The following is a 25,247-nucleotide window of genomic DNA, read 5'->3' as shown; positions in this document are numbered from 1 at the left end:
GCATAATATACGAAAATTGTTGTAATTTTATATTATGTAAATCTTTTTCTTTTTTAGAAAAATATGGGTAGTATGATATTATAAGACACATATAGCGTTTATTATAATGTTTGTATTATAAATTGTGTACAATAGTCTTCCGTTTAACGTTGCATATCTCGTATATATAATTCGGTTTTGAAATTGCAGTGTGGCGAGATCCGGGATATAAAGTAGCGGAAGACATAACGGAAAAAGGTAAGCACTTTTATGTAGTAACGATTAGACTGATGTTACGCTCTTGTTTTGAGAGCGCCAAGTGACGCCCTCGCGAAATCAGATTCGTTTCTCACGAGAGCATCGTGAATCCCGACGACGACGTGACATCTAACGCCCCGTCTCTCTTTCTCTTTCTCTTCAGCTAAAATGGTGAGGCAGCAGAAAAGGGAGGGTGAGAACAAGCCACATATCAAGCGACCTATGAACGCATTCATGGTGTGGGCCAAGGACGAACGTAGGAAGATCTTGAAAGCCTGCCCAGACATGCATAACTCGAACATATCGAAAATTCTCGGTAAGCATACCCGATCCATATCATCCACATCCGCGATTACAGTTGATACTTAAACCCATTATTATGTCTATCAATTATTTATATCACAAATAATTACAGTGCCGGTTAATGTGACACGAATGTAAAATTTTCCAAATATATATAATTCTAATTTTTTAACTTAAAAATATAAATATAACTTATATATACAAAATTAATATATAAAACTTAAATATATAACTTAAATATAAAACTCTCGAAAATAATATAAATGCAGACTCGCAAGCAGAATACAATGGCAGATTATTCGACGTATTTAATTTAATTTAATTTACGTACTTTGATGAATAATCATCAAAGAACGCGAAAACGTTTTCCACTTCAACGCGCGTTCTTCATATCGGTTACAGGCGCCCGGTGGAAGTCGATGTCGAACTCGGAGAAGCAGCCGTATTACGAGGAACAGTCGCGGCTCTCGAAGCTGCACATGGAGAAGCATCCGGACTACAGGTATCGGCCGCGGCCGAAACGCACGTGCATCGTGGACGGGAAAAAGATGCGCATCTCCGAGTACAAGTCGTTAATGCGACAGCGGCGGCAGGAGATGCGGCAGCTGTGGTGCCGCGACGGCGGCACCGAGATGAACTTCTTATCACCGGTGAGCGCCGATCTGACCGGCACGCAGCATCACCCGGGCACGGGCGCCGGCCCGTCGGCGCGGCCGTCGGTCTCGCCGCCGGCGACGATGCTGAACGGCAGCGGCGGCGCCGCCGGCCCGAGCTCGGACCATCCCTCGTTCTATTATCCGCAGGACAGTCTCTCGCCTACGGACATGATGAACTTCTCGCCCGAGAATTCCGGCTCGATCGGCGGCTACGACGCGAGTCCACGGCACCACGACGAGGATTGAACCACGGCTCCGGGTCAGCCACTTTGGCCACCCGGAGCGTCATCGTCATCATCATCAGCAGTGGCGGCGGCAGCGGCAGCCGCGGCGAGTGCAGCGGCCGCGTCCACGTCGAGACTCGCTTACGAACTCTTCTGGTAATCGGAATCCTCTGTCTCGGTGTGACGACGACGTGTCTTAAGTCACACGCGGCACAGGCCGTGAACGCGCGATCGCAGGAACACGTTCTTCTCTGCACGACGGAGCGAACTGGAAGAGGACACTACTTCTCGGGAAGAAGAGTCGGGCGTCTCGAAACCTCTCGCCGGAAGTTGTGATATAATGTTCTATCTCTGTGCCATCGTACGCGAAACGCGAAGGACCTCTGTCCGCGAAGTAAAAGCGCGAGAGCGTCTCCGTTGCGACGTCGCTCGATCGTCTATCTTTCTTGCTCTTCGGTACAAGCTATCGAAAAAATACCGGTGTTTTCACAGTACGCAATCTTTACATCCATTAGTCCGTTTGATTTATATTGAATACATGTACACGGATCTCGATACGACGTTCCACAAATACAAGTTTATCTACGCTATCATATTGACAAAGCACGTTTAGATTTGTCGAATATTTTGACGACATCGTTTGATGTCGAATTTGCAGTGCTCAATTAACAAGAAAATATACCCAACTATTTCGCCATGATTTTGATGAGTTTTGGATGTGTTGTGTAATATACATAGATCAAAATAATTTAGCATCAAATTTAACTACATATATAAAATTGTAAAAATGAGCTAGAAATAAATATATATATGTATGTATATATTTGGCTCTCTTTAATTTTTGCTGTTAAACAATTTTACAAGATTGATAGAAATAAAAAAAATTTTCGATGGTATTCGTTTAGAAAGACACAAATCATTTTACTTCAAAAAGTTGTGTTTGAATATTTAAATATATATTTACTTAAAAATATATTTTAATTTATACTGTAACGCGCGCGCTTATATTCCAAAGCTCATTGAAATTCGAGGAAGGGACGGTTGAGTTTCTTTGTAAATTTTTTATTTTTAACAAAAGTTCAACGATCTATATTCGCTCGCATTATTTTGCATGCCAATTTTCGGATTTTCTATCGCAATACAACGCCATTTTGAGACAATTTGTATCGAGGCTCGGGTTTTACTTATTCGTTCACATCTGCAATTACTCGACGGCCGCGGTCCATGAATCGTTCTTGTGTAAGATGCTTCTGTTGCTCATTTTCGTTCAGTCATTCTTAAGCTAACTCTTCCAAATGCATATATTGAAAATTTCGCAGTCTAAACTGAAACAGAAACGACGTTGTAAGACTTTAAAAGATGTTTACTAGACATTTTTTAATTTTTTGCACATCTCACGGGACGTCGAGCGTGTTTTGTTCGGTAACTTACTCCAGCTTCACACGAGCGATGACGGAGGACGGCGTCTCTTACGCATATCGACGGAAATTCTCTGTATAATTCTCCTGCATCCTAATCAAAACTACAGTCCGCACGAAACTCATGGTAGGCTTCGATCATCGGTAGCTAACGCGTAGAGATAACGATTAACTGGCGTTGAACTAGCGGCCAAAAACCCGACGCTCATTGCAATTCAGTTTATGTATTTCGGGGTGCGTGCGCGCGAGGCGAGGGTCGCGAGGGCACGCGCATATATACGCATAATTTTTATAATAAGACAATCGCGCGCCGATTCGGATACGCAGCTCGTGCCGGTCTCCTTATCGGACTTGGATACATAGCCGATAATCACGTACACGTTGCGACACGATGCATGGCCAAAAAGTCTTGTTCCTATTTCTCCTAGTGTGTATGTGTATGTGTGTTCTAACGATACAGCCAATTTCGGACGGCCGTATCGAGAGAAAGAAACGAAATGTAAGAAGGGTAGAGAAAAAAAGAGTAAACGAATAAATAGAAACTGGTCTATCGCAGCATCTCCCGCAACGATCGCGCGCGTCCGAACCCGAACGCGTAGACGCCGCACGTGGCAGTCTTATCTTGCGACCGCCAGTCAGTTGTTTAAAATGTTCCATCGTATGTAAAACAACTGCGTTCGACGCGCCGAACGAAAGGTCGGAACAGAGTGAGAAAAAGCTAGAAGATAATCGCGCGAGCGATTAAGTCCCGGTACGTAGACGCGTGACGGACTTCTCGTTTAATATAAATGCCTAGTACTTATAGTATTTTCACCGTTAATTTATTGACCCTAATGTGTAAAAGCGGCGACAGCCGAGGCGGTTAATAGTCGACTGAGTGGCAGGGGGCGAAAAGGGGCGAGAGGGCGTAAAGAGGGTTGAAATGGGATGGACATTGGGAATTAGCGGATCGTCGATATATTAGTACAACGTTATGGTAAAATGGTCGCGAAAGGGATTATAGCGTTATTTATCGAAAGATCAGCGCGCATCTGCGATCCTGATCGTCATGCTCGACACGTCGCCTCTATTTTCCTTAGGGGCGCGTTACGCGGTTCTCCATCTTCGAATTACATTTACGAATGTGAGGGAGATTGCGGTACATGAGGGGTGGTGAGGTCAACGGAGACAATTGGGGCCTCACGGTAAATCGATGCGAAAAGACGAACACAGTTTGTAACGTAGCTAGGCAGTGGTCTGTGGGACGATCGAACAAGGCGATATAATGATTTGGAGCTTGATGTGATATAATACTTATGTGCCAAATAGCGTTTTCGCGGGCGGGGGGTTAATCAAAAAAAAGGGAAAAGAGAGAGAGAGAGAGAGAGAGAGAGAGAGAGAGAGAGAAAGAGAGAAAAACCTCTAGTTCCGAGTCGCCTCGTTGGCTCGACGTGAAACGAATTTTTTGCGTCTCCTCCTTTTTTCACGTTTTCTTCTTTTGTTATTTATAATCAGTGCAATTACATACACACACGGTACCTAATATAATTTTATAAAGAGAGCCAGTATCCTCGATATATCTGCACCCATTTTGTTGGGGCTCGACCGGCATCAGATTTAGGATAGCTTAATGTTGATAATAATTTATTTTATGTATATAATGGATTTGTACATTGTGTCGGGAGATAATCATCGATCCGCGGCCCGACACGAGCGTCAATATTATTAATGTACAGTGTAATTATATTGTGATGTATCTACGTAGCTACATTATATATGTAACTATTCGAAGTATGTAGATTAACAATGTTAAACGCGATATGTATTCTTATTTTCAATGTCATTATTATCTTTATTATTATCTTTATAATTATAATAATTATTATTATTATTGAGATGGCACCATTATTATTATTATCATTATAAATATTACGGTTATTAATATCATCGTTGCTTAATTAGTACACTTATTATTTAAGTGACGAGCCTTATTATTTTTAGTAGCAAAAAAAAGGTTGTACATGCCAGTTTAGACAAGAACGGCAAGTGAAAGTTCGTTGGTCGTTTATGCTCGAATACTCAATCAAATTTTAATGCAATATTTCTATGTGACACATTTTTAACGCAATATTTCTATATGTATACATTTCCTTCGTTGGAACCGTTTCCTTGGTCTGTGATGATTTCGGAATACTGCGTCTAGGAATTACAATTTTATATCACATTCATAATCTTCATATTTTAAAGTTTTAAAATATACATTTCTCTCTCTAGGTCAATCTTTCATCACCAGTTTCAAAGATAAGCAAAAGAAATTCAGTTTTCTTTTAATTATTTTTACTGTTAGACAAATTTTTCACTTAGCAGAAAGATGACACATTTCGGGTGAATGATCTGCCTATTTTGCATTTTTTTATTTGTGCCATATCTTCGTTATTGAATATTAAAAAGTTAAATATTGTTTTCACGTTTGCAAAATTTTATGAAATCAAACCATCTGACGATGTAATTCGCGCGTGCAATGGAGCTCGGTCCGCGTTTCCCTTTTTATTAAAGATCTTATCGATTCTTATTGTTGTCCGCAGTGTTTGCTTTAATAAAAATCGGTTCTGCATTCCATCGATTGCGATTTTTACCCACATCGATCGTTGAAATTAGCAACGATATTTAGTCCGTGGCGATCTCCTTACTTTCAGATATCACGAATGTTATGCGATAAATATATCAGCACACGATTATTATATTTACTGGCCTTTACATGCAACCAATGCGAATGCAAACTGTAAGAATAGTAAATTGTAAATCGAATTACACTACTAATATTATAGTATATTTAACGTAAAGAAAAAGTGAACACTAACATCCGCTCTCAATATTCCAAGCATTCACTTCATTTACATGTACGTTGTTGTTAATGGTATAAAAAAAATATAATAAAATAACGCTTTACCGAAATTCAATCTTAGTTTTAGAGGTGTACGACACTATTTCTAGATGAAAAAAAACTTGTATGTATGAGGGATGTATATAGTTATGCAGTACCAGTGCAAATGGGAAGAGAAAGAATGAGCGGGAGTGAGAAAGAAAGAGGAGTAAAAGAGAATGAAAGAGAGAGAGAGAGAGAGAGAGAGAGAGAGAGTGAGTGAAAGGATAGAGAGTGTAAGAAAACAGTCAAATGATGTGTGAGTGGAATAAAATTCTCCGCGATCATCTTAACACTACTCGTGTCGTGAGTGTAGTACACTATTGGTATCAATAGCATAAAATCAAAATATATATTTAGGATGATGGGTAAATCGCTACTGATAACACACTACTTTAAATTTTATTTATTGATACATATTCATAACGGAATAATCTTCATCGCGGCAGTGTTAAGATGAGCGTACAAAGCATACAGTAGAACAAAGGAAAAGTCATTCTTCGAAACGCACACATGTAGCGCAGCATAAAATTATCTAAAGATGTAGCACGTCTTCGCGCTTACATACTGTTATTGCGAACGAAGTATTCTCGTGTCTGAGAATACATATATTTTTGTTGAGTATAATTGAAGTTAAAGTAAAACAAGTCTCTCATCAAGAACGCACCACAAGCAACTGGCTGTGAGTCACGTGACTAACTCTCATGTTTCATTCTTTTGACAAAAGGCACACATATATTCATCACCATTTGCTTAAATTAAACTATACAAATAAACATTGGCAAATTGCAATTATTTATTTGTTGACACGACCCAAGATGACTTTTCCTCATAGATAGAGACATCAAATGCACTGTATATCACAATAGAGAACAGCACTATTATAAACATAAAAAAATATATGATTATATTTATTATAATTTGAAAGCTAGGTACTCTTTGTTGTTTGTATTTTACAAGCGTAATCATTATTATACATAAATAAATATGAACTATATAAATGAATAAAGACTTTCATTTTTACATGTGCGGGTGTCATGTCAGAAAAGAGGAATTAGAAGAGAATGGCAATTTAATGATAACGAAAATACATGGTTAATAAAAATAAGGTTTCATCGATTTGTAACTCTGTGGCCGCCAGTTTCTTGATTGCATTTTGCGCTTTTTCAAGCTGTTCGGTCTCAGATGGCGTCATCATTTCTGCAATCTATAAAAAAAGAGGTTTTTAAAATATTGTTATATATTAATTAATTAATTCATTGTTTTTGCAACTCTCTTAGCTCATTAATATATAAGTATATATTCGTATTACATCAGCCAGTTGTTGTTCCGTCGCGCCATGTTCCTTCAAATTGGCAGAAAGTATCTGTACTCTCAATTGCTTTTCTATCATACGTTTGTTACTAGTCGATTCATGATCTCGTCTTTTTATAATGTTGTATAATGCTTGATAACAATGCTCGATTTCCATCTCGACAATTTTAGTTATATCGATACAAAAGCGATAAGGTGCTTTTGTCGGCCCCGACAAAGTTCCACTTTTCTTCATCTCTTCAGTCTGTATATAATTCTCTCGTGACAAAGTATATGTTAAGAATTTAGCTTCTTTTGCTGGAATCATTGCTAAATTCTGGATTTGTTCTAGGTTAACGTCAATTTCAATGCGAACCAATCTAAAAATTACAGAAAAGCCTAATGATTATGTAGAGAAAACATACAAAAAAAAAAAATTGAAGCATTCTCTCTTCTTTGCAGTAAAGTGAAATACTGAGTACTGAATCTGTAACTTTTTACCTGAAAATTCTTGCAGCTTTGGAACCAAACCTCTCTGTTACGATATGTTCCAAAGTCGCCCATGTTAACTGTTTGAATGCATTTTTCATGTCAACGCTGTACTGCCCTCCACCAGAATCGCCAACTCGTTTGATGAATTGCGTACTATCCTCCTCTAGAAGCCGCAAGTACTGATCAAGAAAGTGCTCGAGGTCTTCATAATCCAATTTTTTCACTTCTTCTTTTATCTCAGTATATGGAATTGGATTTGACGTAGCTGCCCAGGATGCAGTCCGCAAGTACATCAAATTGATCAACTGTCTCATTAATTCTCCAGCATTTTTATCAAATCTTTTGGTCATAGCTGATATAACGATTTGATCCCTGATATAAATTATATGTTAATATAATAATGCGTTATTCATTTTAAGATATAATCAGAGATTATAAAAATTAAAATGCTTTTACCTAAGATCCTGAGTAAATCGATCGAAATTAACCTTCCAATATATTTTACTATCCGGAAGTTCAATATTTTGTCCTTCCAACACATTGGAAATGGCCACCAAATCAAGGTCTGGTAAGTTATAATCAGGTTTTTCAGTATCTTCTGTCATTGTATCAAAGGACGTACTATGCATTAAAAATTGATTTTTCACCAATAACTCGAATACCTTTTTCAGATTTGGGATAGAAGGTGGTTCAACGGCTATAAAAACATTTAGATAATTGATACAATAAATCTCAGAGTTTATTATATTAGAATAAGAATAGAATATTAGAAAATAATTTTTAAAGAAAAACGGAACCTGTATGGAAAGATTATTGAATCGTACATTTAGAAGGTGTCTGTTCAATTCGTTTATATGTTTTTATTATTACTTCAGATGCTGCGATGTACCCGTGTTTTAACACCTCTTCCAACATGATTTCGCCCTCGTCTCCACAGTAAGTTTTTGCGAAAAGAATATACCTGCAATGAATAATATCTACAATAATTGATATTCTTAATACACAAGGGACAAATTATATTCTACAACATAATAAAAATTCTTATTCTATAAAAATACCTTGGATAGCGAAGGAGCATGATAATTTTATTTTGGTGCAAAGTATACTCAACGTTCTCCTCATTTTGTTTATATGTGACAAAACCATATTTTATAAGGACACATAGTGCTTCCTTGATCTAAACAGGATAATTAAATAAAGGTTACATTAGCAAAAAGAGAAGTTCCGAATAAATACAAGATACTAATAAGTACGAAATGTATATTTCAAATAATACAATTGTCATCATTAGTACGTAATATGGAGCTACATCATTGCTTACCTTTGCTATTGGTAGATTTGTTTCGAAATGTATTGCACCTAACGTTTTCGTCCCATACATTAAATTATTACCAATATCCTGTACGATAGAGCCAAAGTACTCTTCTAACAGTAGCAAACACAATTTGTTGTAAAAGTCCTTCATATTTATGACCATTAATCCTTTCGTTGTCAATATTATCCGTACGTGTGAATATACAATTCCACACGTAACTGAACTTACTGAACACGTTGGGAGTTGGGAGTCGTTGGGACACTTTCCAAGGGAAGTTTTATCCGTTACGTTCCTCGGATGAGGAAATAAGGTGCCTTGTACCCTAAGGTAATTAGCACAAGCGATGTATACCTAGTCATTCATTCACACTACCACCGTGATACACACGTCCATAATCTTTTGATTGAATCCTTTCCGATTCCCAATCGTGCAGACCATTAATCCATAAGGATCTTAATCGGAAAAAATCTCTTTTAACAAAGTATATATGGGACGAAGGCCGGGTCGGATTCGAACCACGGACCTTGGTGTTCCTAATCATTCGCGTAGGCACTGACCACGCGTCATCCCTGGACACTTTCCAACAGCGTTTAAAGGTTATTCTACATAGAAGTCGTAGTCGTGAGATGTAAGAAATTGACCGATCACATTCGAAGTTGAGGAGAATAATCAATCTGTGATTGGTCAATTTCTTACAACTCACGACTACGACTTCAATGTAGAATAACCTTAATACTCTCTCTGGGTGCAAATGGAGGATTCAGGGTGCCTCCCCATGCAGGACGGAATCTCGGAAAACGGAATCTCGGAATCATTCTGATTGGTTAGTCCCATGAGGCTAACCAATAGCGTATGTACGACGTATGTACGACGATCCGACATCCAATAACAGAATTTATTATGAGACAAAAATTTCCTATTGGATGTCGGATCGTCGTATACGTCGAACATCGGACTTTGACCAATCACAAGCGTTCCGCTGTTTTCGTTACGCAGATTCACGGTCCCGAGGTACTCATGAAGCGTATCGAGAGCAGCGCGGATTGCATGCGACTAATCATGAGTCTCCATTTGAAATTTGTTCAAACTTTATTTTAATATTTTAAGCATTAAAGTTAAATATTTCTAAAAGGAAACACATTAAATGTAACATTTATGAACATAATAATAATTATTATTTGTAAATAGAATGGTTAAAAAGTAATTATTGGGACATACTAGTCGTTACGCTTTGCTCATTCCGCTAACGTCACGGAGTCGTACGACCAATGGCGTGAAAGTACGGTTTTTTCTATTTCTTAGGAAAACGATTGACCACCAAACGTTTTAATGACGATATTCGTGACCACCAAACGATTCCGCGTCGATTGAGCCGTATGAAAGTCAATTTGATTGATAAATAATGTTTATCCATCAAATTACCGAGCTAACGTCACGGAGTCATGCGACCAATGGCGTGAGAGTACGATTTTTTCTATTTCTTAGGAAAACCATTGACCACCAAACGTTTTAATGACGATATTCGTGACCACCAAACGATTCCGCGTCGATTGAGCCCTATCAAAGTCAATTTGGGTGATATATACAATTTTTCCGGCTAATGGCACAGTGGTGATATATCCAGCATTATGCGCATACGATTTTTTTTATTTTCTGGGAAAACGGTTGACCACCAAACGTTTTTATGATGATATTCGTGATCACCAAACAATTCTTGTATGTTTACAAGAGTTTACAAGAGGAAAACAATCTACTTAAACTAAGCTGATCGATTTCGATTTTTTCAAAATCATCACCGAAACGTCTGTAACGTCTGTAAAGCCATACTATTACTATGGTTTCCGCAAAGGAAAAAACAACAATGTTTCATGATGTTTGCAAGAGATGTAAACATGCAAAATTTGATGAAGAATATGATAATACATTAAAAAGAAAATGTAGCACACACACGTACACCCATGAAATGTTCAGTTTTCGTAATTTCTTGGAGAGTTGTATAGATTTTTGTCGTAGAGAGTTATTTCTCGTCCGTTTCTATAGAACCCATCTTCGGCTCTTTAGTTCAGTGTCTCGTTGAATCTAAGGGCTTTTGTTGCAGGATCGAAATTAATTTCGAATTTTCTTGGTGGTTTCCGGAAGCAGTGGTTTCAGTAATAAGTTAACGATTACAACCATGTAATTTTTAAAGTAAAATTACGAAATTTATTAAATAACATATTCTGAGAGAAAAGATTTTATTCTTCTTATTAAATATTTTTTCTTTAATTTTTTTTAATATTAATCTTACTTTAACTCTAAAAAATTTAGCAGATTGAACATGGATAGGTACTGTTTATTATAACTTTTGGTCGTTTCATATGTGACTCCTTTAAAAAAGAAGTGGTTACAAATGGATATATATTTTTATTTAATCTTTAGTTTCTTTTAAGAAACTTTTTCAGGCACTGAACATTCCGCCATTCCAGAAATTTAATTAATTTTTTAATTTCTCAAATTATTTAATATATTTTTGTAGGTTATTTAATTAATTTTTAATATAATAAACTACATATGCAATGTATGACATGTGTTACGTAAGACATTTTCATATAACTTGTTCAATTGCTAAAATTTTATGAATAAAAGATTTATACTCATTGAAAAACAAATTACCCTGATGTATGATGAACGTAATTAAAAATGTGCACGAACCTAATAAATTCGAGACAAATCGATTGGGTATTATCTGTAAGATTTTGACCGTTCTAACAATCCAAATGTTGCATTCAATATTTAGATAATTCTACTTAATTACTTGATTACAATTAATTAAATATCACAGAAAAATTAAAAATATTACATGAATTTTATGGCATTAAATATTTAACTATGAAATTAATTGAAATCTCATCGTTATCGGTTTGATTCATCTCCGAACAGTCGGTTACCCGAGAACATAATAATAAACTACAATAAAGACATATGTATTTTATTTTTAAATATAATTATTTGTAACCACTCTTTGATAGGATTTGTTTCATCCATGATTTTTGTAATAAAATATGTATTTTTTTAATAATGGAAGAATATATTTTCACGCGCGAATCTTGATTTTGTAAGAAGTTATAATAAATATCAATTAAAACATATAATTTGGAAAGAGATAAGAGTCGTTAATTAACTGCCAAAACAACCGCTATCGGGAGCAATCCGGAAGATCCAAGATTCGTTTTCTCCTGCAACGGGGTCTTAATTTGGAATTCAACGGGTGTTTACTTAACTTTTTTTCATGGATTGATCCTAATGAAACTTGACAGAAGGAGAGCACAGCTCGCTCTCCATGCACTATGTGAATTGTTTGTCTTTGTGTCGGATATTACTACCTGGCGTGCCACTTGGCGGATGAGGAATCTTGATTTGGCAAAATTATTGGGTCAGTTATTCTCCATTGAACGCAGTGATAACACCGGTTGTGCTCATGTTTTTTTTTTAAGCTTGTCTATATCTCGCCGTTGAAAGTAAAACGGGAATTATAGAATTTAAATGCGCGATAAATTATTTTATTGCAATGGATATATCATAAAAATTATATATATATCGGAAGTGGCTTGGTCTCGTTTCATGCGTCACGTATTTTTCATGATCAGCTTTAATCATTGTCTTATATCGAAGCTTTGTCTATTTTTTCGCGTATTATTCATTTCTTTTGAGTTTCGCAAAATATGACAATAATTGACATTTTTCTTGATTGAGTAACATAAATAATAAATTTATTAACAATCTTTTTGGTCGTAATTGCTCGCGTAAATTAAAAATAAAGCATAATAAAAAAACTTTAGACTTATTATTCAATAAATAATAAGTGATGTTACATAGCCACATGTTTTATATTGTGAGAATTTCGTATTATTGTACGCATACCGAATATTGTATATATAATTTCGTGTTAAAAAGAAATATTGTGTATAATCTTATTGTAATATATTATATTGTCAATTTTGTAATATATAACATTTTATAATGTTGTATATATTGTAAAATAAACTGTAAAGGAAATAAAATAAATGATAATAAGAATTAAAAAAAAAACGTATTGTAAATAAAAAAGGACCGCCGATCGGAATCGGCGGAGACGGTGGAGGGCTTCTGTAGATTTACCTGTTTCTATCGGATGAAACTTTAGTTGAGAGAGAGAGAAACCTAAGATAAGAGTTAATAAATAATTTAAATTTATAACTATAAGAAAATGCGATGTCCAAAATGTATTTATTATATATATATATATATATATATATATATATATATAGAGAGAGAGAGAGAGAGAGAGAGAAAGGAAATATTTGATTATTGTTTATTTTTAATTTTATTGCTTTTATGCACAAAATAATAAAACGATACAATTGGTATATAACATATATAATTACATTTAAAGAAAGCATGCGGTTTGCAATGTACAATTAGATATTTCTTTAAATATAATTATATATTTAGTTAATATAAACAAAGTCAAATACATTAGAAATGCACATTTGAAGGTTACATTGAAAATATTAATAACAAGATATATTTATTAGCAATTATTAATATAAAAAAATGTTATAATATATGCTTATAATATTTTAAATTTAATGCCAAATAACTGATGTAAATTAATATTCATTATTAATAAAAACTGTTTATATAGATGCTGAATATAAATACAAATTACTACATACGGTTTGTTTCTGAAAGTTTTGTCTAGTTAAGGATTCATTCTACTGACTATAAAGATAAGAAAAGTAAGCAGCTATGTGTGTCCAAACCAGCCGAAATTTTGAACGTATTCGATAGTTTATGATAAAAAAAAAGATACTGTGTAAGACATATATTACTGCGCAAGCAGGAAATCATAAATACTTGATTTAATATCGGAGTTTATTCAAAATTTGCAATAATGGTAATTTAATAAAATCAGATTCTTAAAAATTTATTATGAATCTTTATCCTAAAAAGTCTATAATGCGGAGCAAACACACACGTTGTGTTTGATATCAATAAAATTTGTAGAATTTTATAAATAAAATTTTATAAATTTTATAAAATTAGTAGAATACGTTCCCAAAATTGGACTACAAAGTATATATTATATTAGAAAACTTCTAAGCTGTTCTATATACATATATAAATTAATTAGAACTACGTTTTACTAATACTACTATAAAACACGTTTGCAGCAGATCAGTGACAGGTAATAATAATTAAATTATAGTAATAAATAACATTATTCAAAAATATCCAACAAAGTCATAATTAAAAAAAATGGTAAAATATAAATATATATAAAGTTATTCGTTTAGTTTATAATCTTAAATGTAGCTAAGTGTATAGTATATAGTTGTATACATGACAGACTCTTGTTATTTGCGATTGGATAAATTGATAACGAGAAATTATATACACATAGTACCACAAGAATTCATGTGTCTCTTGAGTTGAGATAAGCGTATGTTTACCTTGGTTTGTATACTGCAAATTTGCAATTGAATATATTTGTCTATAATCATTTTTGCACACTCTGTACAATTCTGTGTTTTGGATTCGATGCTGTTTCTTATCAATGGGTGTATCTACAAAATTATTTCAATATATTATTACACATGCACAAATCTTGTACAGTAGTTAATTTTAAAATAAGAAATCATGTTGCATTAAACGTAAATTTTACATACAGGGTGTTCCTGAGTTAAACGGCCAAACTTGAAATATGAATTTAGGATCTTAAAAATAAAAATTCTCCTGTGGAGGTATGCACGCACGCGCTTTGTTCAAGAAATATTGAGTTTTGAATTCACAGAATTAGGAATCAATAATTTCGAAATAATAGAGGTTTATCATCTTTATTGCGAAACAGTCATCAAAATTAAAACAATTATTGTCGTTATTGCTTAACATTAATTAAAATTTAAGTATAAAATATTTTATTCAAAATAATGGCTTGGAGAGAAATAGCCTGGAAATAAGCATTGCACCTATCGGTAAAAGAACAAATTTGTTGTATTCAAGCAAAAAAGATAATGAAGTGCCTACTAATGATCTTCAAACATTAAAACGAAAGATAGTACAAGCGGACAAATGAAGACGCACAATGTTAGTCGGTCAATCGTTCTCTCACCGATAAGTGCAACGCTTGTCTTTAGGCTGGAGGCCATCATTTTAAACAAAATATTTAATACGTCAATTTTGATTATTGTAAAGCACTAAAAAAAATAATTATCTTTATTTTAATTATTGTTCAACATTAAAAGGGATAAACCTACATTATATATTAAAATTATACATTTCTATAAAATAGTTCTGTAATTTTAGAAGTCAATATCTCTTGAAAGAAACGTTTGCGAGCATATCTTCAGAGTAAAACTTTTATTTGTTTTAAGACTCTAAACTCATGTTTTAAGTCTGGCCGTTTTACATGAGAACATTTTGTATGTGTACATGCCATATGTGTATGTGTATATATATAATATATATATATATACACATATATATATAACATAAAATAAGTATTGATGCTTGAATATATTTTTCTGGAAATAAGCTAATAATGAGAGTAATACTTTTAAATTTATGTACTAAGTTGTAACAAAAGTTAGTAGCGTTTTTTTAAGTAAAATTCCAAGTTAATTATTACATTTGTATATAAATATTTATTGAACTACATATGCGACGTTTATTCCATTTGGCATCTTTGCGATAAATTCATTCTGTCCTTCTAAGATTTTTTATATTCTTCATCGCCAACTGTCAAACAACGTTACGCTTTTTGTTACAACCCAATACAAACCTTATTTTTGTCAATTAATTTTGATTCCAAATACTTACACTAACGGTTAATAGTATTTTATTTATATTCTTTACAAACGTCATTATCTGGAACATGTTTTGACATATATTTATCATCAATAAATTATCTTTTAGTCTTATAATAATAAATTTAATATAATACTTATATTAATAATTTAATAAAGTAATTTGTTAATGAAAAAAATTTAATATAATAGGTATAATTTACTTCTTATTGTTATTTTTTCTATATTATTGTTTATACAATTTTTTACACTCTGCATGATTAAATCAAAATACTTATAATGTATTAGATAGATTACAAATATAAAAGTTTACAAAAATAGAAAAATTATAAAAAAGGAATACAATAATTTGACTCCATAATATTTACCTTGTCAAGTTGTTTCTCAGAATACACGTTATTAATAATACCAATTAGTGCTGTGATGGTACTAATTTCTCTATAAAGACAAAATAGATAATATATAGTTAGCATGTATGAGAAACTTTTATAATTATGAACAGAATACATGTATGTTAATGTTTTTATAAAAAAACTATTTATTACTTTGGTTTAAAGAAATTCCAACCGTTAAACATATGATTAAGTATAGTATTATTTCTTGCATGTCTCATGACAATATAATGAAAGAGATCAATATGGTTTTTATTGATTAAAGAATATCCGTTATTAAGCTTTGCTTTCATATCAAGTATAAACATGCGCAGGATAAGAAGAGGTTGATCAGAGCAGGCCAAGAATTCAAACATTTTAGTATTTTTTTTAAATACAAATGTATCTTCCATATAGCGATGAAGAGTAACGACATCCGCAACTGCCAAACCATTACAATATGTCCAGCTTGGTAAAAGTTTATTGTTTCTAAAAAGATGGATCACAAAAGTGTGAATTGTCTCGTATACATTTTAATCAAACAGTTTATCAAGCGTTGAAAATAATTCAAAAATATGGTTATAAAAGAACGTTATATATGAAAAATTACTTAGGATTCTCTAGATGCAATTTCAATTTAGTGACGGCTTCTGTCTTGCATTCAGGATCGCCCAGAACACATGCCCATTTTGCGGCTTCTTGTCTTAAACATTTTGTAAAGTCATTGTTCTCAGAATACTCATTGTATTCTATTTTTCGAAGAACTGGACGTAATTGATTCAGCACTTTTATCTAAATATTAAAAAATAAGAAAATACTCTACCATTGGTTAATATATATTTTTAAAAATTGTTGCGTGTAAAATTATTAACATTTTCTTCAAACTTTTTTTATTTGAAAAAATTAAATACAACATAATCCCAAAATATTTGGTTCTTTTTTTGATTATTATATGCATTTTATTGTGGCAATATAAACTTGTGTAAATTTAGTAAATATATTTTTACATAATTTTTTTATTATTAATAAATTTCTGTTTACTAATTGTAAGTAGATTTCAAAAATTCTAATTGCAAAGCTTTTATGAGATAAAATATATCCTAATTAAAAAACAAATAAATTGGTTAGTAAAAATTCTTTTTAATTAAACATATACTTTTATTAAAAATTATCTGAAAGTTGTTATTGTTATTGTAATGCAATAATCATGTATGTACAGCTTCTTATTAACAAAACATAATTTTTACCTTGAGTTGTTTACTTTCGGAAAATGGAAAGAGATATGATATGTATTCTATGGCTTTAAACATGGGATACCATGCTATGTAATCTGTTTCTTGCGACAAATACTTAGTTCGCGAGATTCCAGAATATGCCAGACATGAGATTGTTTGTTATCATGAAGTGAAAGGCGTCGTCTATGATTTGAGCTCGATTGAGAACATGAATTTTCTTATAGTTCTCAGAATTCAAGTAGCGTGCAATTTTTAGCCAATTCTCTTTATTATAATTGACACGATAATATCCTATTATATAATAAATAAATGCTTATTAAATCATTTTGATATGGAATTCAATAGAAGAGGTGTTCAAATACTTTTGGTATTTTCTAATACATTTAGATATACGTTTTATTCAAATTTAGGAATATCCTAAAAGAAATACAAATTATAGATTACTGTATTAAATTATAATTGTAATATTATATTATTGTATCAAAATTTTGGAATAATATTAGTTTTAATGTTACATTGTCTATCTTGAAAATTTACGTGACAACGGAAAATATTATTAATCATTACATGAAGATTATATGTATATAAAATTGTTTTGTATTCGTATCTCTTTTTGAAAAGTTACTTTAGTTTATTATAACCAAAATGTTTTTGATATAAAACTACACATTTAAATATTTAATTTTATCGAGAGACACGGTAGTGACTCGCGCCAAATACACACGCAGCGCGAAACCGCTCCGTGTATCTCTATAACGCAGTCTGACAAGTTGCGAGTATTAATCATTACATGAAGCTAGATTATATATAAAATTGTTTTTTATTCGTATGTGTCTAATTTTTTGAAAGGTTGCGCTGGTCTATTATAATCGGAATATTATTGTTAAAACACATTTGAATATTGAATTTTTACAAATTGTTTATGCTGACAAAATAATTTAATTTATATACGTGCAAGTGCATTTTAATGAAAAATAACTGATCAATATTTACCTCTTTGTTGTATATTAAATATTACCCAAGTATCATTTAAACTTAATTTTGAACCAATAAGCATATGATAATTTTTTCCAGAATTAAGCCATTTAATGGTTGGAGTATCATTAAAATCAAGATATTTTTGCGTTGTATTCGTCAGCGGTACCATCCAATCCCCATCATTTATTATGCTAATATAGTCGTCTCCTACCTCTACATATAACACAGGAAAACTTTTTTGCTCTATCCAAGGATCCATTACTTTTTTTATATTAATTGTTATCATCGGCACTATTTCAGGCAAGTCTTCATCATAAGCAGTTTGCATGTCAGTCCAGAAATCATTCAGAGAAGCCGATCTAATAAAAGTTTATAAAATTTTATTCTGATGATAACGTGTGTATGTGTGATTGTACAAAGAAAAGAAAAAAATAACAAGTAAAAAGATATTTTTTTATAATAAATGTTTATAAACAAAAGAGAGAATGAGAACATCAAATGTAGAAACAATTGAAAGATAACATAAAAATTAAATAGGAGTTATGGATTCATGGAACAGAAAATAATGAAAAAATTAGGGCAGAAAAAAATATTAATTTAGGAAAATTATAAAAACAAAAAATTTTTTTTAACAGCATGACCGTCACCTGTAGGAGCGGACAGAGGAGAGAACAGTTACCCATTTCTGACTTTTCTGGAAAATACAAATTAAAATTAGATAATTATACATCCATGCAAAGGAACGCAAAAGACATCAGTTGAGAAACATTAATCTTGAATATACATATGTTGTACATTTATAAATGGAGGAAAAATATAAGTGTTGAAATATTAGTGATGATATAGTGATCATAATGTTAATATGTATTGTTGATCTTAATTCCTATAAAAATTTCTGTGGAAGCCCAGAACCAAGGAACAAAAGTGAAAAATTAAATATTTGAAAAAAATCCAAGTATGAAAGAGATGAAGGAAAAATAATATAAAAAAATATGTACTTACTGTCTTTTGAAATATGTATTAATACCATTCCGAAATACTTTGTCGCCCAGTATACATCGCAACATGCGTATTATAAAAGGTGCTGCGGCAATTTATGTCATAAAATGTTATTAGTCGTATTAAATAGTAATTATTATACATATATGTAATGTCTTTTGTAAGTGCCAGTAATTTTGCAAAGTATCGTTAATTTAAGCTGTTAATTCTTATGGGTAATTTTTTCATTTTGCAGCAAATTGCCGTATAAATAAAATGCAGAAATGTTCTTTCTTTTATTCTTATAAGATATATGTTCAATAATTTGTACTAATTGACTAGATTTTACTATTTGAATACATACCTTTTACGTAATAGGAAAAGGAGAAAATTGAATTAATGTCAGAAAATTGATCAGTTTCTGATATGAGAGGACTCATAATGGATAAAACGTCCAAATGGAGAGATTCTTGCATAGTTTGGATTGCAAATAAATAACCAGTAGTCTAGAAACAAAACACAAAACAAAAGAATAAAATAATTGATGAGCATTTAATAAAGAGATATTCTTATTTGTAACGTGAAATAGCATTAATTACGTGTTATTCTTAGAAATAAATTTGCTATTTTCAATTTTTAATTTTAAATTAAAAAATGCGTAATGTATTCATAACCTACACAGACATCTTTACTAAAAGTGTTCAAGATGTTTTTAAACAGCACTTGACTGAAATTATTTAGGAAAATTGCTGAAGACTTTCCTAGTACCACTTTAATGCGTAAAAAAAATTTATTTTATAATAAAATAACATAAGAGATATATAAGAAATTCACCTTCTTAACGACATCCTCTATATAGAAAAATGTAGCAATACCTTCGTTCAGCCACATATAAGACCAACTTGATGGGCTGACTACAGTACTCAACCATTGACGTGATATTTTACGTTTTATTAATGATACCACTTTTATACGTTGCGCAGCGGGATAATAATCTAATTCTTCATTACAGATAATGTCTTCCTCTCTAAAAATCATTTATAATTAACGCGGTTATGTTGAATCAACGTTATCAACACGCCATGTTATTAATTCTGCTATTAATCAGTACATATCAGAATGCTTTATTATCAGGTAGGTCGACTTTTGACTTATATATACGTATTAAAAAATATATTGTCAATTTATTTTTGTAAAATAAAACATCAGTTCTCGAATTATTTGTGAAAAATATACTTCGATTACAGTTGTGATTACATTAAAGACATAATGAGCATATTTTTATGTATGACTTTTATTAGTTTTTAATTTTTGATAGTCTGATTGTTCAGTCTATCGTTATTTTTAGCGAAATGTCTGCAAGCGATGTTAGATACATCTGAATTTATCTCGTATTTATCACGCCATATCTGACTTTGCTTTAGAAATAATAAATACCAATACTTTAACGCAGAAATTATATGCATGTTTAACACACACAACTGACAAGGCAAGATATGATGTAGCTACCCAATAAAAGCAAAATATTGACAATATTCTAACATTAACAGTTTGCTAACAGAATCAAACGGAATCTGTTTATTTTGTACACATTTAAATGATCACCAAATGGCAGATTCAACTTGACTTCTGCAATCGTTCTGCCGATAATTCTGACAACAGATTCTATTCTATTTCTGTTGACATTTAACTAATAAAATTTACAAGTATTTTGCAAAATTGATTTTTGATATAATTAATTATGTAGGTATTTTAGAACTGCAATATGTATATATATGATATAATAATTTTTAATAAATACAAGCTATTTTGTAACATCTTTACAAAAGATTTACACACTTGGTAGACCAGCAGAGAAATTAAAATTTTTATGATTCAGAATAGTTTATATATTAATATTAATAGAATGAATACAATTTTTAAAACAGTATGGTTTTCTTTATTTAATCCGTCAACTTGCCATTGTTATGCAATAATGATGTTTGTTGAAGAATCAAAGTTATTCATATGTTTGAATAAGGTTCTAACACATTCATTTAACTTGAAATATATAATAATCATATTGTGTTTAGCAGCAAAAATTAATCTAATGAATGTATCTGTTTTGCTAAGCAATTTTGCGAGCTTCGGTTAATAGTACAGATCAACATTAATTCGGTTATTGTATCCCGAAAATTAAAAGAAAATTATATATACGCGAGTAGTCAAATTCTTGTCGGATATGAATATATGATAAAGTAATAAGATAAAATTTTTTAAAAGTAATATAAAGTAAAATTTATCAAAATATAAATACGATATATTCATTATTTTTTTACATGTTATATCAGAAATAATATATAAAAATATTTTGTAAAATAAATACAATTCTTATTTGAAAAAATAAAGAAGATTTTGCACTGCTTCTCGAATAATTCGACAAAATACTGATGGTTTCATAATTGATATTTTCTTCTGCATGTATATTTTTAAAGAAATTATATTGGGTCACTTTCCGAATTATATACAATTAAATTCACTTTACTTATGATAATTATAACTTTGCTCTGCTAGTATAGAACGTTAGAAATTCTCTTTACGATCGAGTGCAGTTTAATAAAATAATATTTAAATTTATTACTATTAAAATATCACATAGCTTAAAAATTTATATATATATATATTTTATATATATATATAAAGTATGATGTATCATGTACTGTTATGATAGTTGCAATTTTCTGCCGGAGTCTATCCTTCTCTGTAAAGATATACAGATTCTCCAACTATTAAATTCTATTAACTATTTAATAAGAGCAAAAAGACAATCTTCATCTTTTTTACAAATCCATGTCTAATCGTGATTTTAAAATATTTGTGTTTAATAATATATATTACCTATAAGATATGAATGCCCACTTTGCCATACCGTCATCTAGTAAACCTGGAATCGCGACGTGTTGCACGTTTGAAAAGTTTTGCAATTCTTTCCACTCAGTTTCCAAATATAACGTGAAAGATGTAGCAATGAAGCTTGCAAAACTTTGGTCACTTATCGATTGCTGCCTGCCTCGCCAATTAATGTTTTCATCAGTAGAAATGGATAAATCACATAGTACAATAACTATAAGGTGAGTGGATATTGCTGGAGTTGTATTAAAAGATGTGATTGCAGTATCATTTATAGTCTCTGATATGGATATTGGCATATTAGATAAAGCCGTATATTTTGCATGGTGCTCTATAGTTATAGTAAATTTAGCCTGGAATTTTGGCTCATCCCAACATGGAAACATTCTTCGTGCACCCATCGTCCAAGTACGCGTTGCGATTAACCACCTAATTTTAACAATATTCCAGATAACGATAAAATTTCTATTAGTGTGTTAGTAAGAGAGGCCAAGCAAAAATATGACAAAAAAAAACATAATGGGACGCTTGTGACTGAGTTTGTTAATCGTTTTTATTCTTGCAACGTGCCTTTATTTTAAAATTGATTGACGATTAAAATTTTCATTCGCGAATGTATGTATATATGTATGTTTTTTGCATCTGTCACGTTTGTTCCGTGTTACTTTTGTCTCTGGCGTCTCCCGTTAAAAGATAGCATAGGTGCTAAAAAATGAGAAACGCAATTATTGCGTTATAATTAATATTAATAATATTTCATCACGTGTAATTTTTATTAATGCTTTTTATTATTGTGTAATTTTATATCCGCTCTTATTAGTATAAGATAGAATGATAATTCCGTAATGTACGATGTATACGTAAAACAGACACAATTTTGGCTAGAGAAATCTAAAAAACGAAACCACATAAATTTGATGATAGTTAAGAAATCAGACCACTTTAAGGCTGTACTATCTATGTTTAAACAATTAATGCTATTAGAATATCTTTTACAACCCTGCAATATACTTCTGTGTTAATTTCACACATTTTGTATATTTAAAGGATTTTTATTAAATTTTATATAACATATAGACTAAATCTCGATTAGCTAAAACGCTTGTTGGTACATATCTTTTGAATATTAATAATTCTTGTAACAACGTGTATTCTTATTATTTTTAAATTTACTCACTTTAGATCTCCTCTATCGTTTCTGTACGAAGTTTTGGAAAAACCACCGATGTTATTATCTATAATACTCGTAAATGCCATGTTTAGCATGTATTTTCCAGATGTTAGTTCATAATCGAAGTAAAAAACGATCATTTTCATTTTCTTTATGTATTTGTAACTTTGTATAATATGCTCGGTTTCATTCGTGGTATTATGTTCAGTTAATGTTACATTTGTGATATTCAATTCAGAGTGCAAATATATGAAACTTGTTGCATTCTTAATCGTGATGTTTACTTCAGATATACCGTAGAACATATCTTCTTCGGCTGCAAGTTCTAGTTGTATTTTATAATGCTCCGGTACTATATCCGGTAAATATAAATTATCTTCAGTGGAAGACTCGATGGAAGATTCAGTAGGAGACTCATCATTGTTCTCATTATTATCAGGATAAGCATAATAATGTTTTACTCTTATAAATATAAAGATGCTAGTTAATAGCAGTTGTAATAATCTCATGGCAAATCCAAATAAAGTTTAGTAGTGTTTGCGAAAACCTATAATGTTCGTTAGAAGAAAAAGAAATTCAAACGAAATGTAATAACACGTGTATCTGAAGAATACCCTAAACGCCCCAACGTCCTTTAGACATACGTGTTGTCTGGAAATTAATTATAAAGAAGAAGAAATACAATTACAGCTATTATTTTATTAAAATGATTTATAGCCTATTCAGAAAGAAATTAATAATTTTTATCACAGATCTTGGCTCATAATATATTAATATTGTGTTTATTTTTAAAGTTAGAGCTATATATTGTGATACAAGTATGTAATTTTCAAAGAATTGCACAATTTTTTTCAAAATCTTGAAGATCTTGTGTGTTTTAGAATTTAATGTTTAATAAAGGAAATATTTTTTTCATTTAGTTTGTCTAACGTGCCGCAAAATACTAATTTTGATGTATATTGATGTATATTGTGTATATACATATATGTAAAAGTATTCGTACTAGAAATAATAAAAGTGAGAATGTCTTTCAAAATGTCTCACGGGAATGATGCACCCGAAAAAGTCCAAAAAACCGACACAATTACATCACCGACCAAGTATAGGTAACGATAAAAAAAAAACACATACTCGCTCGCAAAAGCACAAACATATTTATCTGCGAAAGCATATAAATGGTATTTAATCTAGCCAAATAAAAAAAATAGTCTTTTTCTGTAGGTATAGAGTAAAATTGATAATTTTCATCGTATTTATGTAAAATTTTTCTTATAAGATAAAATGGAGATATATTCATATTTCTTTTATTTGTATATTTAAAAGTGATATATATAATTGTTCTACTTTAGTAAGTTATTCTATATAATAAAATTTTGGGCTAATAGATGTCTACAGCTTATTCTAACAGTTAACAGCAGTTAACGCTTACAATTACGAACCGTCAGTGCCAGAAGCGTATTAGAATCGCGCGATCTTTCCGTTTCGACGGATCACTCAGAACTGACGATAATATTGACGACGACGTGATACATATCATAACAAGTATGTATAATGTCGTGTAAACAGATTCTCTAAGACCGTTAATAGATTTCTTATTTTCCCGTTGAATTTCAATAGGACATCAAATAAACTTGCATTTTATTCTTACATCATATAAAATCACAATTCTTAAATTGTAATTAATTATAATATGTTATTATTTATTTCTTACTATATAAGAAATTGTTCTTTCTGCGATATCATGACTATTGAACATTTTTTATAAGTAAATTTCAAGGAAATCTGAGTTTATTGGTTTATTTTACCAAATTTAGAATTTAGAATTTGTAACATCTTTTACAAATTCTAAATTGTATATAAAGCGGTATATATTTGATAAAACAAAGCTATGAATTTAGATTTCTTTGAAATTGACTTATCGAGAATGATCAATAATCATGATAGCGTATATAGAAACAACA

At 31.5% G+C, this 25,247-nt stretch overlaps 3 protein-coding genes across 9 annotated transcripts in view; 1 reads left to right on the top strand and 2 right to left on the bottom strand.

Moving 5' to 3' along the window:
* Sox102f (transcription factor Sox102F) overlaps positions 1-6,177 on the top strand; it is a 148,020-nt gene extending 141,843 nt beyond the window's left edge. For all 4 annotated transcript variants that reach the window (XM_077416064.1, XM_077416061.1, XM_077416063.1 and 1 more), the window contains 3 exons: positions 190-237; positions 401-553; positions 943-6,177. In XM_077416064.1, coding sequence (XP_077272190.1) covers positions 190-237; positions 401-553; positions 943-1,442 — 701 coding nt within the window. In that variant the 3' untranslated portion in view covers positions 1,443-6,177. The remainder of the gene's footprint in view (positions 1-189; positions 238-400; positions 554-942) is intronic.
* Positions 6,178-6,635: 458 nt separating this feature from the next.
* Positions 6,636-9,426, bottom strand: Polr3c (RNA polymerase III subunit C). 2 transcript variants are annotated; one of them, XM_077416069.1, is made up of 8 exons: positions 9,069-9,426; positions 8,847-8,950; positions 8,584-8,702; positions 8,350-8,486; positions 7,982-8,222; positions 7,535-7,897; positions 7,053-7,413; positions 6,636-6,947 (listed from the first exon to the last, which is right to left on the bottom strand). In XM_077416069.1, the coding sequence occupies exons 2-8, from the start codon at positions 8,904-8,906 to the stop codon at positions 6,813-6,815; spliced, it is 1,416 nt and encodes a 471-aa protein (XP_077272195.1). In that variant the 5' UTR covers positions 8,907-8,950; positions 9,069-9,426; the 3' UTR covers positions 6,636-6,812. The 2 variants fall into 2 exon arrangements, with proteins under 2 accessions (XP_077272195.1, XP_077272194.1); XM_077416068.1 differs by having other exon boundaries at positions 8,847-9,426.
* A 3,839-nt stretch (positions 9,427-13,265) lies between these two features.
* LOC143902872 (glutamyl aminopeptidase-like) lies at positions 13,266-24,788 on the bottom strand. Of its 3 annotated transcripts, none has more exons than XM_077416066.1 (12): positions 24,726-24,788; positions 23,293-23,833; positions 22,104-22,544; positions 20,061-20,253; positions 19,591-19,732; positions 19,251-19,332; positions 18,460-18,607; positions 16,646-16,827; positions 16,210-16,524; positions 16,033-16,102; positions 15,678-15,725; positions 13,266-14,425 (listed from the first exon to the last, which is right to left on the bottom strand). In XM_077416066.1, exons 2-12 carry the CDS (start codon positions 23,793-23,795, stop codon positions 14,249-14,251), a joined length of 2,301 nt encoding a protein of 766 aa, XP_077272192.1. In that variant the 5' UTR covers positions 23,796-23,833; positions 24,726-24,788; the 3' UTR covers positions 13,266-14,248. The 3 variants fall into 3 exon arrangements, with proteins under 3 accessions (XP_077272192.1, XP_077272191.1, XP_077272193.1); XM_077416065.1 differs by having other exon boundaries at positions 24,716-24,778; XM_077416067.1 differs by having other exon boundaries at positions 23,293-23,937; positions 24,716-24,773.
* Positions 24,789-25,247: the final 459 nt, after the last annotated feature.

Source organism: Temnothorax americanus, unplaced genomic scaffold (assembly GCF_048541705.1).
Source record: "Temnothorax americanus isolate GAGA-0224 unplaced genomic scaffold, ASM4854170v1 Scaffold41, whole genome shotgun sequence".
NCBI lineage: Eukaryota > Metazoa > Arthropoda > Insecta > Hymenoptera > Formicidae > Temnothorax > Temnothorax americanus.
Note: the sequence above shows the minus strand (reverse complement) of the source record. Positions and strands in the feature narration are given on the sequence as shown.